Source organism: Rosa chinensis, chromosome 2 (genome assembly GCF_002994745.2).
Source record: "Rosa chinensis cultivar Old Blush chromosome 2, RchiOBHm-V2, whole genome shotgun sequence".
Taxonomy (NCBI): domain Eukaryota; kingdom Viridiplantae; phylum Streptophyta; class Magnoliopsida; order Rosales; family Rosaceae; genus Rosa; species Rosa chinensis.
In genome coordinates, this window is record NC_037089.1 from 62,965,464 (window position 1) to 62,985,628 (window position 20,165).

At 38.5% G+C, this 20,165-nt stretch overlaps 1 protein-coding gene across 1 annotated transcript; it reads left to right on the top strand.

Annotated features, from left to right (window-relative positions):
- The first annotated feature begins 14,415 nt into the window (after positions 1 to 14,415).
- LOC112184734 lies at positions 14,416 to 16,963 on the top strand. The gene is made up of 5 exons (XM_024322976.1): positions 14,416 to 14,506; positions 14,624 to 14,789; positions 15,065 to 15,182; positions 16,298 to 16,372; positions 16,850 to 16,963. Exons 1-5 carry the CDS (start codon positions 14,416 to 14,418, stop codon positions 16,961 to 16,963), a joined length of 564 nt encoding a protein of 187 aa, XP_024178744.1.
- Positions 16,964 to 20,165: the final 3,202 nt, after the last annotated feature.

Sequence of the window (20,165 nt, forward strand, 5' to 3'; positions counted from 1 at the left end):
GACTCAGACAACGGACAATACTTAATTGTGTTGTGCAATGTAGTTCTGAGAAAAAAGTTATCATTTTGTTAACATTCACACAACGGAACGTTACTAATACCGTTGTACAATAGATTTTACTTAAACACACAACAGAAGATTTCTGTTCCGTTGTGTGATTAACTTTTTGTAGTAGTGACTGATGTATACATTTTCCTGTTTAGTTACATATCTCGAGTTAAAAGCTCTGCTATAGAATGCTTCTCTTCTTTCAGGTTATGAAGCATTACATATATTCAAATTTGTCAGAAAACTCTGAAAGATTTGTTTCAACCTTTTTTCCATATGATATTATCACTAGCAGAGATATTTGTGTAAGAGAATTCTTTGTTGTGTCCTTAATATATGTAAATTAATTAAATTGAGGGGGTGGAGTGGAGTCAGATCCCAAAATTTTCCCTTTCGAGGTAGCATTATACACTATTGATAAAATTTTGTTCATAAAACCATTAGCACTGGCAGTAGTAGTAGCATAGCTAACCTTCATCTATTTTCCATCTAAAGCAGTAGCACCTGACTTTCAATACTTTATTGATCTTCAAGCAATAGTAGTAGGGTAGCAAAAATTTGTCCTTCATCCCTAAGTAGCATAGCAGTAGCAGAAATTGAACGATTATGAGTGTAGTAGCAGAACTAGACAAGTACGAGTGTAGTAGCTGAAACATTAGACGAGTGAAGTTAGTGCAGTGCAGTAGCAAAATTGAACGAATATGAGTACAGTGAGTGCAGTAGTAGGATTGGATGAGTGCAGTAGCATGATTGGACGAGTGCAGTAGTATGATTGGCAAGTGCAAGTGCAGTAGCAGGATTTGACGAGTGAAAGTACAGTAGTAGGATTGGACGATTGTCAAATGTTGTTTTTTTTTTTGGTCTCACATGATTTCTCTCTCTTTATTTATTTGAGTAAAAGAGAGCTAATTTATTAATCCTTGGCAATATGATTACAATCAAAGCTTAGAACATCTCTAAGCATAAAAGGGACCGCATCAGTCCAGTCTACACTATGGCAGGATTCATAGGCTTCACTTGCAAACCTGTGTGCTGTAGCATTTGCAGAACGAGGTGTGTGTGAGATGGTTACACCTTGTCTATCTTAGAGCCACTCTCTGATGTCATCGATCAGGTTGCCATGCTCCAAATTTTGATACTTTTCCATGTGGATCTCAGAGACAGCCATAAGGCAATCAGTTTCAACTTGGTAGTCTGATATCTGCCATGTTTGCAGCAAGTCCAAACCAACTTTAAGTGCTAACAGCTCAACTTGTTTTGATGATGTGACAAACTGAACGTGATGGGCAAACGTTGCCATGCAATGCCCTTGATCACCTCTGAGAACACCACCGATCCCCCCTTCAGTTCGACCATGCAGGAATGCTCCATCCACATTAACCTTCCAGCTGCCTAACTTAGGAGGATACCACCTTAAGTTTTTCTGCTTTATGGGCTGTGTTGACTGCTGGCAATGAGATTGCTGGTATTCATGATAGCATGCCATTATACTATAGACTATGTTCTATGTAGTTTGCACATGATTTGACCATAAAGTCGCATTTCTGTTCCTCCAAATTCCCCAAATAACCATAAGAAGCTTTTGAAAATCTTTAGTTTTGAGACGGATAGCTTGTTCGAGCATCCATTCCATGAAAGCAAAGATAGGAGAGACTAGAGGTTGAAGCTTAAAAGGCTCACCCTCTAAAATCTTTGCAACGACTGGACATGCACAAAAGGCATGAGCAATATCTTCAAACCGGTGCGACCAGAAGACACATTTCAACTCACCTTGATAACCCTTTGTAATTAGTTTCGCTCTTGTTAGTAATAAGTTCTGACAAGCTCTCCATGCACAGTTAAGAACCTTTCTCGGTACCTTTGATTTCCACAGTCTTTGCCACAGTACCTTATAAGAGTCACCATTTGAAGTAGAGGCCAAAGCACTGCCCATAACTAAGCTGCGCGCAATCCAGTACGCCGTCTTGACCTAATAGCAGCCTCTTCTTTCAGGTTTCCATACAATCCTATTGTGGAGCACCCTACGACTTAAAGGAAGACTTAAAATCTTTGCAGCATTGTTGTGTGGGAACAGAGTATAGATAGAAGGTTCTATCCAAGTTCTAGTGGTAGGATCAATGAGGCCAGAGACTTTTCTAAACTCACAATTAGCAGGTTTGTGTATCATGTACGCAGGACAATCAGGGATCCATTTGTCTTCCCAAAGATCAATCTGCGTACCATCACCAACTTGCTAATGTACCCCTGTAGCAAGAATCGGCCTGCCTTGCAAGATACTATGCCAAAAGAACAATGGATGATCACTTACTTCTACATCCCAGAAAGAGCAATGAGGGTGATACCGAGCTTTAAATAATCGAGAAATAAGAGAATTAGGATACTTGATCAATCTCCAGCCTTGCTTTTCAAGCATCGCAAGATTATAGGCATAAAAATTCTTGAAGCCCAAACCTCCCCTCATGCTTTGTGAGCCATAATCTTTCCCAGCTTTGCCAATGGATCTACTTCTTGTTTTCCTCATCACCCCAAAAGAAACCTACACACAGCTGGTGGATGTGATCACACAGTGTTTTGGGAAGCAAGTAACAATTCATGGCATAAAAAGGCATAGTTTGTGCCACTGCTTTGATTAGAACCTCCTTGCCTGCCGAGCTTAGTAATTTGGACTTCCACCTAACCAGTTTTTTGGTAAGCTTCTCCTTTATACATGCAAAGATGGCTGTCTTGGACTTTCCAACCCTCATTGGCAAACCAAGGTACTTGTCATGTTCCTCTACCTTGTTAACCTGGAGAATGTCCTGCAAGTTGCTGATGCAGATTAGGGTGCACATTCCTGCTAGATACCACACTACTTTTCTGGTAGTTTATTTTTTGTCCATATGCCAATTCATACAAGTTGAGGAGCTCTCTATACCTGTGACATTCCAACTCAGTTGTTGCTCCAAAAATGAAGCTATTGTCTGCAAAGAAAAGATGATGTAATATGGGAGCTTTAGGACTCATTTTTAGCCCTTGAATGATTTACCTGTCAACTGAGTGGGAAATCAGAGTGGAGAGACCTTCGGCACAAAGAATGAAGATATATGGGGATAAGGGATCACCCTGACTTATTCCTCTGGTAGGGTAGATGATTTCTGTAGGTTGACCATTTAGCTTAATAGAATACTGCACTGATTAATACTTTGCATAATGATCTCCACCCACCTTGGGGCAAATCCAAGCTGAAGCAATATAGCTTGAACAAAACCCCATTCTAGCCTATCATAGGCTTTAGAGATATCCAATTTCAAAAAGAAAAAGCCTGCTTCTTGTCTTCTCAGGTTGTGCATGAAATGCGCAACCTCCGTAACCACTAAAGTGTTATAAGAGATTAATCTACCTGGCCCATATGCACTTTGCAAGGGAGAGATGATAGAAGGCAAAAGTCTCTTTAGGCAATTGGCTACCACTTTGGAAGCAATTCTATAAATGACATTACATAAAGCAATAGGCCTGAAGTGACTAACATCTTTCAGTTCCTTTACTTTGGGAATTAAGCAAAGATGAGTAAGATTAGAATTAACAAAACTTTCACTAGTCTCAAGGAATTGTCTAACTGCAAGACAAACATCAGTTCTTACAACATTCTAAAAATTTTGAAAGAAAAATGGGGACATACCATCAGGCCCCGGACTCTTAGAGGGGTGCATATGGAAGAGGGCCTCCTTTATTTCTTCATCCGAGTATGGGAGCAGAAGATCATTGTTCATGTCTGCTATTACTTTTGGCTCCACTACCTCAATAATAGTGCGTAAAGCCCCATCCTCAATACCTTCATATGTGTAGATGCCTTGAAAGTACTTAAGAGTGATATCATGAATCTCCCTCATATTAGAACACCAAGTTCCATCCCCATTGTTAACACCCTTGATTCTATTCTTCGCTTTACTATTAGAAGCTCTTCTATGAAAAAAAGCAAAATTCCTATCCCTTTCTTTTAACCATAAGACTTTAGACCTTTGTCTCCAATACATTTCCTGTTGTGTAAGCAAGGTGCTTAGTTTGGCATGAAGAGCTCGTTGTTCCCCATATTGGTTAGGGGAGAAGGGTTGCCGCATCAAGTCATTTAATTTCTCCAGAATTACTCTTATTTCCCCGCGTTGTGCATCAAAAACATGTTGATGCCAATGCATTAACTCTTGACCAATTTTTCTGATATTCATGCTAACTTGTAGCATGCCATTACCAGCTAGGGGTTGTGACCACCCTCATTGTATCACACTTAGACAATCTGCATGGCCATGCCACATCTCTTCAAAAATAAATCATTTTGGAGCACTCCAGACAATTCTTTGTTCAGCACTAACTTCCAATAGCAAAGGGGTATGATCAGACTCAATTGGCGATAGAGTTACAACCCTAGAACAAGGAAATAAATTGCGCCATTTTGGGGAGGCAAAACTTCTATCTAATCATTCTTTCGTGAACTTGTTGGACCAGGTGTACCGACTACCCACATACCCCATATCATGCAGATCACAGTCCACCATTGTTTGTCAAAAAGACTGCATTGGTGCCCAAGCCCTAGGAACTCCACCAAATTTCTCATCGTAATCCCCCGCCATGATCCAAGGGAGAGAGCAAGGCTGAGCAGCGAGGGTTTTGATAAGGTTCCATGTGTGGTGATGTTGACTGCGATGTGCAAAACCATAGATTCTAGTAAATCTTCATATTTCTTGCGTCCCAAGTTTCCCGATCTCAGCGTTAATGTGATGAGGTCCATACGTTCGCAATCTAACTGGTGTATCCACCTTCCACGGGAGAGCTACTCCTTGGGACTCATCCTCACAAGGATAACAAATACACCCCGCAAAACCCATATTCACTCGAAAGGACTCAAGAAGACTTGGCTGTGCAAGGGTTTCAAAGAGGAAACTAAAACTAGGGTTTTTTGCCTGCACCATATTGACCAATGCTCTTTGAGTTTCATGGTTGAAAATTCCACAACACTTCCAAAGAAGTATATTGAGTTGCAACATGTTGCCGAGATCGAGGGCTGTACAGAACAGCGTGTTGGCGGCTAGGGTTTAGCCTCACCGCTTATATTTTTTTACTAATTTCTCTCTCTTTATTTGAATAGAAAAGAGTTTGAATTAAAGAAAATAATTAGGATTTAGCTATCCATATGTAAATGTTAGAATTGTAAATATATTATTGGCACATGGCAATATAATAACAAAGGCTAACTACTGTTTAGTCCCTGAAGTATGGTTTCGTCCTCATTTCAGTCCCTGCCTTTTTGATTTAATCTCAAAAGTCCCTGAACTCACAATTTTTAGTCCAACCGGTCCATCTCCTCCATTTTCTCCGGTTGCTTGATGACGTGTCAGTCATTCCTTGCCAGCTCAGCGCCACGTAAGACATCTATTGTGTAAAGTGACGAGAACACCCCTGCTTCAGTTTTTTTTCCAAAATTTCCTCTGTCTTCTTTCTCCCCTTATCTGCAACTCAATATGAAGGTGTAGAACAGTAACCCAAAATGAATTGAGCTGGATAATCGTTTGCATAGGTCCCAAGATTAAATCTTTTTTTGTCAAATAACCAAATCGAAAATCCTCTTTTGTAGTCAAAGAACTACACCAAACTAAGCCAAAACAACAAGAAGATCTAAAAAAAGAAACTATGACTATGCTTTGCTCTGATTCGACCACAGAGAAACAGTCTGTCTTGGCCTTTGAACTCGTAAGATTTGGGGCACTATTTCTACTGCTATCAGAGAATGAAGCAAATGTTTTCTGAAGAACCCCTGATGGTGACGACACCGTATTCCCCAATGAGCAACTAAACTCGCCGTGGTTACCGTTTGTGGTGATCGGAGACGACGGGTTTGAGGCGGCGCTGGTGGTGGGCTGTAAGACATTGGCTAAAGGCCTACCAGGTGGAGAAGGAACCCAAGAAGCAGGGGTGAGCCAGGTCGAGATTTGTGGCTTAATCCTGTTTCCACTTCCATTGTTACATCTCAAGCTCATCTCTCTCCCAAGAAGACAGATAGATCATCGGCAACCTCCCAGCTCATTTCTCGGAGCCACCATCATTGAGAATAAATAAAAACAAAACAACAAATAAATCCAACTCTCTCTGCACCAAACCCAGAAATGAAATCTAAAAAAATTGTCACTCTATATCAACCAAAACCACCACCAATCAAAACCTTGAAAAATCCAAATCACCAAAACTCACAAATTAAATACAAAACCCAGAAAATTTGAACAAACCCCAAAACTGAGGTCAACGCCCCAGAAGGCAGCGACCTCGTTCTCCACAGCGACTTCGACTCCGACCTCGTTCTACTCCTACTTCGTACCAACACCCCTCTGACCCTTTCACTCCCAGTCTTCCACACTCAAACCCTTTCACGCCCAGAAGCCATCGAAGCCTCTCCTCTACTTCGATCTCCTCTCCGATCTCAACTCCGCCGTTGCCGAAAAGCCTAGGGTCCCTCTGCATATGCTATTAAGATTGAACTCTTCGTTGATAATTGGATTGAAGTTCTGTTTCTTTGTAGTTTTTGCTATGAAAAATGGATTTGATTTGTGTTATTATGGAAATGGTGAACTGCAGGAGTCGATGGGCAGGCATGGGAGTGGAGAAGAGGAAGAAGGAGAACAGTGGAGAAAGACGACAGAGGAAATTTTGGAAAAAACTGAAGCAGGGGTATTCTCGTCACTTTACACAATGGATGCCTTACGTGGCGTTGAGCTGGCAAGAAGTGACTAACACGTTATCAAGCAACCAGAGAAAATGGTGGAGATGGACCGGTTGGACTGAAAATTGTGAGTTCAGGGACTTTTAGGATTAAATCAGAAAGCCAGGGACTAAAATGAGGACGAAGCCATACTTCAGAGACTAAACAATAGCTAGCCCTAATAACAACTTGTCCTTATTTGTAAAGTTTTGTCCTTATAAGCTCGAAATTAACTTGTATAGATATATTTGTGAATCCATTATTTGTCAATGACTTATGTGTAGTTTGCCAAAATTTTAATATATTGAAAATATTATGATGGGCAATTGTGACAAACAAAAAATAATTTTTTATTACATAAATAATTAAAAATTCTCAAAACTCACATTTATCTCTTAAGTGCTGCAATAACTACTCACATCACAACCTACTTTTATGGATTAAATACTGTTTACTCCCTATATTTATAAGGTTTTATCGTTTCAGTCCCTGACTTTCGAATTTCACCTAAAAGTCCCAATTTCCTTCCAATTGGTCCCTGCCGTCAAAATTTTCTGTTAAAGTTGCTGAAATGTCTATTATGCCCTCACTTAATTTTTTTTTTCTCTTTTTTTTTTCATTTCACCTCTTCAAAGTCTGTGGATTGGAACTATCTTGATGAGGAGATGAACAGAAGGAGCCGAGAGAGCCGGAAGAAGAAGAGGTAAAAAGAAAAAAAAATATATAAAAAAAAGAGGAAGAGATTTTTTTTATTTAAAAAAAAAAGTAATTGAGGGTATAGTAGACTTTTTAGGGGAAAATAACATAGTTTTTGACGGATGCTTGATGGCAGGGACCAATTGGGAGGAAATTTGGAGTTTAGGGACTTTTTAGGTGAAATTCGAAGGTCAGGGATTGAAACGATGAAACTCTATAAGTATAGGGAGTAAATAATATTTAACCCGACTTTTATCTTACACTTATCTATTTTTGCAATAAATGTTTTCAGTTTTCATACCACATGCTAAAGTACATTAGCAAACTAGAAAGTTTAAAATTAATTACTCAATCTTGCTAACATAATTTTTTGGGTTCTTGACCAAAAGCACGAAAATGAGCAAAAATTATCTCATTTACCCCAGTAGGAGATTTTATTCTCATTAACCCAACTACCCAAAAAATTTAAAAACTACTCAATGGCACAACGACTCTCTCTCTCTCTCTCTCTCTCTCTCTCTCTCTCTCTGAGCGCATCAAAAACGCCAATTGAACCCTCCTGACTGCTCGAACCCGAACCCGCCTAACCACCCATACCTTCTTCTGCAAGCGGACTACGGGGAACGACGGAGGATTGCCGCCATCGTTGCGTATCACGGTCAAATCGTTGAGCCGGTTTAAATTGGTATAGGGCGACCAGTCACCTGAGGCGTCATCGCTGTCGAGGACGCACAGCTTGCCATTGACAATTTTGGTCTGATCTGACGATGCAGGTTACCGCTACTTATGCGTGACGAAGTAGCTGTCGGATGTCGAGGATCTTTTTGAGAAGACGCCTGAGCTGAGGAAGCGCGGATAAGGTATGACACTATGACATTTACAAGAGGATTGATGCCAGCTATTTTGGATACAGGGACGACAAGGATGGGTTTTGGAGATGCTGAAGGTTATGGCGAAGGCGGTCCAACAATTGACTTGGGTGCCCAGAGCATTTTCTGGGTGCCCAAATCAATTTTTTTTAAGTAATGGGACAGAAGGAAATAAATTTTTTTTTGAATGTCTATTGGGAGGCAATAGACATCTATTGAAGGACAATAGACGTTTTAAAATTGATATAATTTTTTTTTCTTTTTTTCTTTAATCAAAGTTTTATTTGTCTAATTTTAGGAATATTAGTTCCTATTCCTGTTACTGAAAGTTCTATTGGGGGCAATAGACATCTATTGGATTGGGGGCAATAAATGTTTTCAGAAAATTCTGGTGGGCTACGTTCGGTGACCAGAATCTTGCGAAAGTTGGCAGAATTCCAGCAACCAGTGACCAAAATTTGGCGACCGGTAACAGGAATCCGGCAACGGACTCCGGTGGCCGGTGACCGGCTCCACGCGAAGTCTTATATGGTTTCTCTCTCTTCCATTCTCTCTCTTTCTCTCTTTCTCTAAATAATAAAGAAGTGGGGGTAAAATGGTATTAAAAAAAAACAAAAAAAAAACCTAAAATGGGGTATTAGAGAATACATCCTTAGAGTGTTTTGGATAAGAGGGAATTAAAAAAACTTAATGGGTAAGTAAGAAAAAAAATCTCTAAAAATAGGATAAATGGACAAAAACCCTAATTTTTTTTTCTTTATCTAGAAAAGCTTGATATATTTTATACATTAATTTATTAGTTCTCTTAAATGTTAAAATACTTGTATTTTTTTACACATTGTTTAAGATTTGGTATCTAACACAATCAAGGGAATTTGTTTCATCATGCAATTAGCAATTTGGTATGATTTGCAACATTCCCAAATGAAACTAATCAAAATATGCTTCATTCAGAATGTGTGCGGGTTTGAAAGAAAAAAAAAAAAAAAAAAATTACATACAAGTGTCAGTTTGAAACTTAAATTAGTTATAAGGCCACCAAAGTTTTATTGTACACATAAGGCCACTTGTATGTTTAAATTATTTACACCCTGACAATTTTACCCTTCGTGGAATCTTTTTCCTCTAGCCAAAACAAAAAGAAACTCTCTCTCTCTCTCTCTCTCTCTCTCTTTCTTCCCCGATCTCTCTTCTTCCTCTCTTCCCTCTGCAATCACCGGAAAGCCACCATCTCTCATCATCTGCAAACACAGTTGTGAATCTGAGCCTCAGAAGTCATGCTTCGTCGATCTGTGGCGCGGCGTCGGAGTTCCACGCCGTTGCGGTGGTGGAGAATGGAGATCGAGGGAGAGGAGAAGGAGAAGGATAATTATAGAGTTCTGAGAGTCGGGGTCATCTGCTGAGATCCCTCCACCGCCAAGTGATCGCACAAGAAGGTAAAGAACCTCAAGCTTCCGATCATCGAGCCCGAAGGCCAGGAGCTCAAATTCGAAGCAGTCATTCTCCGGCAAGCGGCTGAGATTTGAAGCACTCGATGCTTTTGAAACCACTCGACTCCAGGGCTCGGCCTCGTCATGAGATCTGGTGGCTGAGAATCCGCCGTTTTTCGGTTTCTGAACCTTCAACACCAAATCCCGGCAATTACCGCTAGTTTTACTAGCTTCGCTTTGCTATCGACCTTAGCCTTGTCTTCAATGGTCTAGTTCGGGTCGAGCTGGAGCATGGTTTCCTTCAGCTTTTTTCCGGTAATGAGATTGGTAAAATCCGAGTCCTCAATGCAATCGCAATTTTTCAATTGCTTGGATCTGGAAATTTTACACCTGTTCAAATCCTGGAATTATGTATTGTTACAGTTTTTGAAAAAGTTAGAAACTCATTTGTTGATATTTGTCATTCAATTTGATAGCTCTGTGTAATTGTTCTAGTGGCTTTTCAATATAGTGATAATAGCTTTATGTGTCTATGTTAGTATCTTTTCAAGCTAATGTCAATAGCTTTTGTTTTTAAATCAGTACCTCTTTGTAACTATTATAGTGGTTTTCCATCATAGCGATTATAGCTTTCTGTACCTATGTTAGTATCTTTTCAAGCTGATGTCAGTAGCTTTTCTATTTTCATTTTGATTGGTGACAATAGCTTTTGTTACTGGTGATGGTGACAGTAGCCATTTGTTGCTGGTGAGAGTATCTTTGTGTGTCGGTGACAGTAGTTTTTCTTGCTGATGATAGTAGCTTTTGTGACCTCGCCGGAAATCTCACCAGCGTAGCTTTTGTTGCTAGTAACAGTTGCTTTTATTGCTAGTGATAGTAGTTTTTGTGACCTCGCCGGAGATTGCCAGAAATCTCACCGTAGTAGCTTTTGGTGTTTGTGACAGTAGCTTTTGTAGTCGCCGGAAGTTGGCCGGAGACCCACCGGAAGTTGGTCGGAGACTCGCCGGAAGTTGGACCGAGGTCGGCCGGAGTTGACCGGAGACCTCGCCGGAGAGAACAGAGAGAATGGTTGTTGACTTTTTACTCTAGTGGCATTTATGTAAATATATTGATTTTTATATCCAAAATATAACACCATTTTAAATCTAGTGGCCTTATGAGGGAAAAAACTTGTTGGTGGCCTTATGGCTAAAAAAACATTCAAAGATGCACTTATATGTAAATAACCCAAAAAAAAAATTGTGCAACTGTTCGAGAGTTTGTCTCAAGCTAGAAATAGTGTTGGGCTGTCTCTTGGGTTGAATATGTAGCCCGATAATCTAAACTATGTCTTCCTAATCTTGGATCCAGCTGGAAGTCTCAAAATGATGATCTGATTAGATGCCATCTTTTTCTTTTTTACTTTTTCTATTTGATAATTTTCTACACGATTTGATATGTATCTGCGGAAAGATGAACTTGTCACTTGTGGGTTCCATTACAAAAGCCTCGCTAGACTGTCTTGCCAGGCCATTTCTTGACGACCCAGTGTGTTCATATTTTATATATGGAGGGAAATGACTTATTCTCCATTGCTTCTCTGGCTGTACCCCATTGATTTTGGCAATGTGAAAGTGATCAAGGAATGGAGAAATGCTAGTCAAATTGATTAATATATGTTCTTTAGGTTTTGCTTGATTTCTTTAATGTGGCTCTATTGGATTGTTTACATCTGCGGGGAAATATTATTAATGGTCATTAAGTTATGACTTATTCGACACTTAACTTACTGTATTTTCAACAATATCACTTAACTCACTCAGTTTTACATCCGTCTTTCACTTAACTCACTGCCGTTAATTCTACCATTAGAAGCCGTTAAAATTGAGGATATATTTGTCAAAACACTTAAAAATCATTTTTAACTTAAAAAAACTACATTTATTAGACTTTTTTTCAATTTTTTAAAATTTCTGAAATTTGTAATAAAAAATGACTTTTTTAACCTAAATATAATTTGAAAAAAAAATTGTCTTTTTTAAAAAAAGAAGAAGTTAGAAATGCATTTTTTTAGTGTTTAGACAAATATACCCGCAATTTACATTTATTAGACTTTTTTCAATTTTTTAAATTTCTAAGATTTCTAGTGAAAAATGATTTTTTTTAACTTAAATATAATTTGAAAAAAAAATTTGTCTTTAAAAAAAAATTTAGAAATGCATTTTTTTAGTGTTTAGACAAATATACCCTCAATTTTAATAGTTTTTAACTGCATAATTAACGGCAGTGAGTTAAGTGAAAGACGGATGTAAAACTGAGTGAGTTAAGTGATATTGTTGAAAATACAGTGAGTTAAGTGTCGAATATGTCATAACTCAATGACCATTGATGATGTTTTCCCTTACATCTGCTGATGTTATGGTTTAAAAGAGTTAATAATGAGACCTCTGGATCACTAAAGAAATGACCTAATTTGTCCTGAGCAAGACATTTCCTACGCTTAGATCGTGGACCAATGGCACCTCTAGTGGGACTATGAGTCAGTTTACAATAAGAAAACCATATTGAAAGATCGAGTTAGGATTATGGTATTGATAATACACAATGAGTTACAATTATGGTCGAGACAATTTTACATATATTTGTTTTTCTTTTTTGTTTGTTAATCGATGAAAAATGTTCATCAATACTATATTTAGGAGAAGACATTTTGTTCATCAAAATAAAAAATATGTACCAAAAATACCCTTTAAATATTAAAAAAAAACTTTATAAACTAGTTAACAGTAAGGGTTAAATGGTTAATAATGTAAAATTAAAATTATTATAAAAAGATATAAATAGAAAATGAATAAATCAACAAATTTATTAACTGTCCACTATTCTTATATATATTTCAACTAATTGTCTACACCCATATTGTTTCTAGTTAGGGAAAATTTCACAAACAGTACACCAAGTAAAGGTCACTAATAATTCTTATACACAAAGTTTCAAACCAAATATTTCGGTACACGAAATCTGAAACTCGACCCACTATCAGTACACGACGTCATTTTTTGACACCAAAATGTCCATTATGCCCTCAGTTCTTCTTTTTTTAATAAATTTTTTTTCCTTCGTTTATAAATGACTCGAGTTATTTTTTTTCTGTTATGCGAGGTGAGAAAGGCGGCGTTGGAAGCGAGGGAGTGAGCTCGGAAGAAGGATGAAGAAAGAGATAAAACGAAGGAAAAAAATAACAAGAAAAAAAATTATTAAAAAAAAAAGAAATGAGGGCATAATGGACATTTTGGTGTCAAAAATTGACGTCGTGTACTGATAGTGGGTCGAGTTTCAGATTTCGTGTACCGAAATGTTTGGTTTGAAACTTTGTGTATAAGAATTATTAGCGGCCTTTACTTGGTGTACTGTTTGCGAAATTTACCCTTCTAGTTAATAACTAACTAGCCCCTTAACATGTGCTTCGCAAATGTCAATTGGTTTTTATTTTAATTTTTTTAAATTAAAAAAGTTATCTCTCTTGATTTTAGGGAAGTTTCTCCTTTTTTCGTGGGAGGTATTGCAATTTTTTGAAATATGATATAGTCAATTAACTATCCTATCCTCATCTAGAAATAATTTATTTATTAATACTATATTATGTGAGGGCATATATGGTAGTTCAAAAATTTAACCATTTCCTCAAGAATTGACTTAATTATATAAGATAAATCTTGATTGAGACACACTTTGTTCTTGTATTGCTTTGTAGGATTATCAAATAAACACTTGATGGAGAGCACCGATTGCGGTTTTGAAATGGAGGAACAATTCGTATTTGTGAGGACAAATGAGTTCCATACCCTACTACATATATATCAATTTTCTCAATTATTATATTCAATCATTGAAGTTATGGAAGAAGAATGTTAATTAACATTTTTGTAGTTTTACATAAAAAGAGAAACCTACAATCCTTCTATCAGGGCGGGGGCAACAAAAAAGTGTGCCAAAATTGTATTCGGAAGCAAGGATTCAAATTTCGGTTTCGGTTTTGATTTCAGTACTTTAAATTTAAGGAAATTTTGGAGAAAGTTTCTATTTCAGTGGAAATTTCGGTTAAAAATAAAAAAATCACATTAATTGCATTTATAAAATGATATTTTTGAATGAAACTTTTACATAGACTAAACAAATCTTTTTCGGAATGCTAAGCGGCCTCCTTGCCGCACTAAACTCTAGCAAAACGTCGACCAAGGCGTCGCCGTCTTTGCCTTCTTTTCCGACCTCTTCCCACACAGATCTTGACCTGGCATCATCAACCATGTCCAACATTGATTATGTTACCAAAAGCTTTGCTACTTCTCTTGATATCGCTACCAATGAGGTCGTTGACATCTCTTCCATGGCAGAAGGGGGAGCACATCGAAACTCCCAGTCGTATCTTTTGGCACAGCCTTTAACACTAAAATCCACAAATTCTGCGGATTTGAAACGACACTTTCGCTGAATTTGGGTGCTGAATAAGGACTTTACTGTTCAACAATGATCTCCAGATCGTTTTCTCTTCTCATTTGATCTCAGAGGAGATAGAAACAAAGTATTGATGGGTGGTCCTTAGAGTTTCAATCGTGCTTTGGTTGTTATCCAGCCATATGATGGAGTATTGTCTCTACAATCTGTAGAGATGGAGGAGTTATTCTTCTGGGTTCGCATCACTAACATGCCACCGACATATGAACAGAGGAATACTATTGCCAACGTCACTACTATCGCAGGTAAATTCATTGAACTGGACCACAAACGTTTTGATGCAATTGGAGAGATTAGGGTTAAGGTTTCACATGCAATTTCGAAACCTTTTTTCATGTAAAAAACCCTAAAGTTTGCTAAAGGAATTGAGCAAGAGCTTCACTTTTTCTTTGAGAACCTCGTGGGAAAATCCAAGACTTGTCTGCGTGTGTATCATGAGGGTGAAGCATGCAAGGGTGAAGCTACAACTCCACCGGTCACTGCTACTCCAGCACCGGCGGCAAGAAAGCTGGAACTTAATGGCTCATTGTTAGGTTTTTCGGGAACCCAATTCAAAGATGGACTATTTCACTTCTAGGGTCTCACTACCCCGATTCTTCCGCCAGTTGGTAGGTCTCTGTTTGGAGGAACCGAGACAAATAAGGTACGCAGACCTTTTGTTATCCGTAGTGCAGAAAAAAGACAGGTTACTGAAGGCAATGAATTGGCTTTGGTACCCGTGGACACTGACCTGCAAGCAAAGAGAGACCGGTCTTTTCCTTATCCAAAAAAGCTTCAATTTTTGATGTCTGGTTTCTTGGAAGGCAAAACAAGCCCATTGCTCCCTCCAAGAAAGTGAAAATGCCTGAGTTCCCTACAAAGTTCAGTGCAAAATCTATGGGTTTGGTTGATACACCAGGTGGTATGTTAGTACCTGCAGAGGTAATGTTGCCCAAACCTATGCAAAGTGAGTTTCTGGGTGGAAAAAAGAAGAGAGGAAGACCTTTGGGATCCAAAAACAAAAATTCTCCTAAAGTGAAGAAAGTTCTTGCTGAAAAAGTCCTGGGTGTTCTGTTTTCAGGAAAATAGGCTAAACGAATCTATAATAAACCTATTTACAATGTAACCTCTCTAAAATTATACATTTATAATTGAATTGTGATATTTAATATGGACTTGTAATTAACTAGTATTGTAGTAGGTTGCTAAACTAGTGCTTTTATCTATGTGTAATTATAAATAGGGCTAAATACTATTTAGTACCCTGTGGTTTGGGTTCAAAATCAATTCAGTCTCTGATCTTTCAATTTCATCAAAAATACCCTCACACTATCATTTCTCATCCAATAGACCATTCCGTCATGATTCCGTCAAATGGAACCGTTAAGTAGCTGATGTGGCATGCCAACTTGGCACACGTGGGGCCCACATGGCAGACGAAATTCCAAAATAAAATTTCAGAAAATTTTTTTTGATGACAAAATTGCAAAAATTCATATTCTCTCTCTCTCTCTCTCTCTCTCTCTCTCTCAGCAATCTCATCCTTAGATCTGCCGAACCAACCAATCTCACCACTCTGGTTTCTCCGTCGGCCACTCCCATATCGGAAAGGAAGCTCTTCGTAAGTCTCACACTCCATACCCACCACTCTAGTCATCATTTCGTCTATAGTAAAAGCCCTAAATGGATCAAAAACCGGCGACTCCGATTAGCAATCGGACTCGGAATCTTGATCAACTTCAATTTCTTTAGAAGAACAGGAATTCGATTCAGAGATGAGGCTATCGCAATGAGAATCGGAATCTTAAGTTTGGGTATTTTCTCGAGTCATCGGAACTTCATCGGCGTAGATCTGGATGTAGTCCATGAGGATTGATTCTGGGTTTTTGCAATTTTTAATTTCCCAGAATTGCAGAGATGAGGGCTTGTCATTGGAGGCCTTGCACGGTGCAATCCAATAAGGCTCCGATCTGATCCATTCCGCTTTGATCCGCGTACGTCATCATGTTTCTATTCTACTGGTTGTACGGCGTTCTCGCTTCCCTTGTCTGTGGCAGAAGGAGGCCAAGATCTTATTCCTAGTGCTCAATAATGTCGGCAAGACCACCTTGCTTCACATGCTCAAAGATGAGGTCAGCCCCCCCATCCCCTTATTCTTATTCCATTTTTTCCTTTACTTCAATTTCAATACATAGATTAGATTCTTCTTTTATGTTTGAGACGAATTGGAAGTTAAGCTAGATTTACTAGATTTGTAATTTTTATGCTAAAAACTAAATAGCTTTACAAACTATTGGGAGCTTGAAGCTGAAACAGATTCATACTCCAAAGCATAAAAGCCGAGAGCACCAGAAAACTAATAACTAGGCCAACTCTAAACTTATCTCTTCGGCACCAGCAATTAATCAAAACAAACAGCTTAGTCCGCAGCTCAGAATACAAGAAAAACAATCCTAATCCACCTAGTTAAAGATTTGAGTACGTTTATGCCCAAAATGTTCAGTGTTTAGGATGGATTATACTTACATGTGTGTATTAGGATGCTAATTTGTTTGGAAATAGATTGTTATTTGTGTGATATAATTTGAGCTTTATTGTTTTGGTTTCAGAGGCTGGTGCAACATCAACCTACGCAATATCCCACATCCGAGGAGTTGAGAATTGGCAAAATCAAGTTCAAGGCCTTTGATTTGGGAGGTCATCAAATTGCTCGCAGGGTCTAGAAGGATTACTACACAAAGGTAGATGCTGTGGTGTACCCTGTGGATGCCTACGATGGTTTTAAGTGACTCTCTCAATACATTACTGTGAATTGGTTGTTCAAAGTTCTGAGCAGTGCCTTGTGTAGTTAGTTTCTGGAATTGGTTGGTCTGTATGCTTACTATGAATATGTGTTTATTAGAATGAGGAATGGAATCGATGTGATTTCATTCTTGGTTGTTGGCTACTGACAATTAAAACTATGTTGCGATTACGTTGGGTTTTGCGAGCTTGACATTTTGTCAATGTTACTTAGGCAGTTTGTTGAGTAAAATTGTTATTGAACCTGTATTAAAAAAAAAAAAATCAATGTCACTGCTTTGTAAAATTTAAAATAAAAAATAAAAAATTCCCAGAATTTGTTATTTCAAATTTTATGCAATTGTCAAAAAAAATTTTCTGAAATTTTATTCTTATTCAAGTAAACCCTAATTTGTGTATGGCCCAAACTGTAGGTTACTTGCCCTAGTGGTAATAGGGTTAAATTAGAAGGATCTAGATTCCTATTCAATGTACGATTACTTTCCTTGTATGATTGAGATTCTATGCATTGTAATCCTCCATATAAAGAGGCCCTTATTATCAATGAGAACATATAGCGAATTTCTCTCAATTTCTGATTCCCTAAAACACGTTATCAGTACGAAGCCCTAACCATAAGACCCTAAATTCGTAGCCTTCAAATCCCAGAAACCACCGCCGCCAACCTTGAAGCTCTCAACTCCAGGAGTCTGGAACCGGTGGTGCCACCTCCAGAACCTGCCTGGAAAACACCAAACCGGCCACTGGAAGTGACGTAAATATCTCTGCCCGGTTCGAAGGTTCCCTCAGATCCTCTTGCAACCATACTCGATCACCATAAGAGCCTTGTCCCCAGATTCCGGGAACAGGAAAATTCACCACCAGAACTGGCCTAGAAACGCTCAAACCGGCTGCCTGATTACACTGCACCACCGAACCGCCGCCTGCATCCTTAACCCTGCTTCAGTCAACCTAGCCCAGCAGACGAAGCCCTAGGCCCAGAAGCAAACGCAGATCAGCCCTAGGCACAGAAGTAGAAGCAGATTAGCCCTCGGCCCAGAAGCTGAGCCACGTTAGCACCCAATCAGCCTGCCACATCATCAACCACGCCACGTCAGCAGATCGGCCAACTCCGGTCAACCCCATCGGTCAACCTTTTTCTGGCGACTTCTGGACACTTTCAGGTGACTTTTTTGGCCAAGATTTCCAACAATTTTTCAAAGTAAACTTTTCTAAAAGTTCCCGTTTTTTGAAGTTTTTATTACTTTCCTCTTTTTTTTTCTCAAGGACTTCCAACATCCCTTCTTCTACCCCCCTTTCTTCTTCATAGGGGAGACCAATAGCCGAACTGTGGGGGTTCGTGCTCACTCCAAGCTTGGAGCTTGTAGAGTGCTCCAAACTTAAAGTTTGTTGAGAAGAAAAACGATTGATCACATACATCATTATTTTGATCTAAATCCAAAACCCCTCTTGGAATCGGATTTTCTTGGAAGCGACTACGCTCAGAAAATCCCTTATTTCTTGGAAGCGACTACGCTCAGAAATTTTATAGTTTTTCGGGGTAGCCTTTTTCCCTCCGAAACTAACCCTATTTTCTTGTTGTTTTTTCAGGATGAGTAACCTGAACAAGTTGAGCTTCACTCCACTAGAGACAACAGGCGCAGGATACCACAATTGGTGCAGGATACCACTAAAAATAGCACACAATTTAAAACCCTTTGTTATCAAGTTGTAGTAGTGAAAGTAAGGGATCGTTCTACGCCAAGGATCAAGGGTTCACCTTCAATTTATGTAACCTACAAAACAAAATAAACTAGAATGTTAAACTACAATATAAAACAAATTGAAAAACACAATTGGGGGGAATTGTTGATTAATTATGCTGAAAATAAAGTAAGAACAAAAGATGAATTTAAAGTAAAGTTTGTGAATATGATGATGAGCAGTTAGGAGTTCGTTATCCACCACTAAACACAATCCAAGTTCTAATTTTTCTTCCTATGTTTATTACTAAGTCATGAGAAAGAGATTGACCAACTTACAAAGCTAGAAGCAAGCTAAGTACCTTATATTACTTCCCTAAAATGTTCTAACAAGAACAAGCGCCATTATTAGAACCTTTTGAAAACTTCCAACATAGAGATCACAAGCGGCTCCTACATTTAGCAAGTTCTAAAGCATTAAGAACATGCGGAAGGATGTCAATCTAAGTGTACAAACTAGTACAACAAGCATGTCTAGTTGTATTCCTCATCTTTGGTACAGACCTAGGCAAGAGGCTTTACTACTTCGGTTAAAATCACAAAACTATTAGGTGAATTACTATTTAACCTAGCACTAATTACATGCATATCCTATATGTTTGCAACCACATAAAACATACATATAAAAGACTCATCTAATCCAGAACCAAAGAACAATCTCATCAACAAAGTAACTAAAACATAGAAATTTATTATGAAACTTGAACCATAGTTTAGGGCTTCAAACTAGCCCCTAACATAAAAGTATTTAGCTACTCATAGTTCTAAAGTAAACACACAGTAACATATTAAAAATAAAAGGACAAAGTCGCAGAAAAGGAGAGTGAAGAGGCACGGTGGATGTTGCTTGAAGATGGATGTTCACGGTGGTGGCAGATGGCGACTTTGGCGGCTTCTTTTCCTTATGCTTGTATGGAGCTTCGAAAATCAGAGTACTAGGGATGTTTTGAGGCATGAAATCTGTCTGATATCATCTCCTATGACGCAAAGAAGCCTCCTATTTTTATGGTTTACAAGCCCCTAACTTTTCTCCTCAAAACCGGGTTGAGTTCTCCTTATTCTTCTCCAATTCCACTTGCTTAGCTACCTCACAATCTTCTGAACCTTCCTCAAGTCTTTCTAACCATCTCTTGATAAGTATAACGCAGCAAAATTCCAATAAAATTCATCCCAAAATTTGCCAAGAATATCTTCAGAAAATGTAGCCTTTAATTCACTTTCCTTTCTCAACTATGATTGATTTTCCTAGCAGATTCGAAGGTGATATTCTGCCACATAACACTTCTGATGTCACTCTTCAAAAAATTGCAAAAACCTTCTAGAAAACTTCTTAAAACTTGGCCCAACAACGGTCTTGAAAATGCTTCGCAAACATACTTGG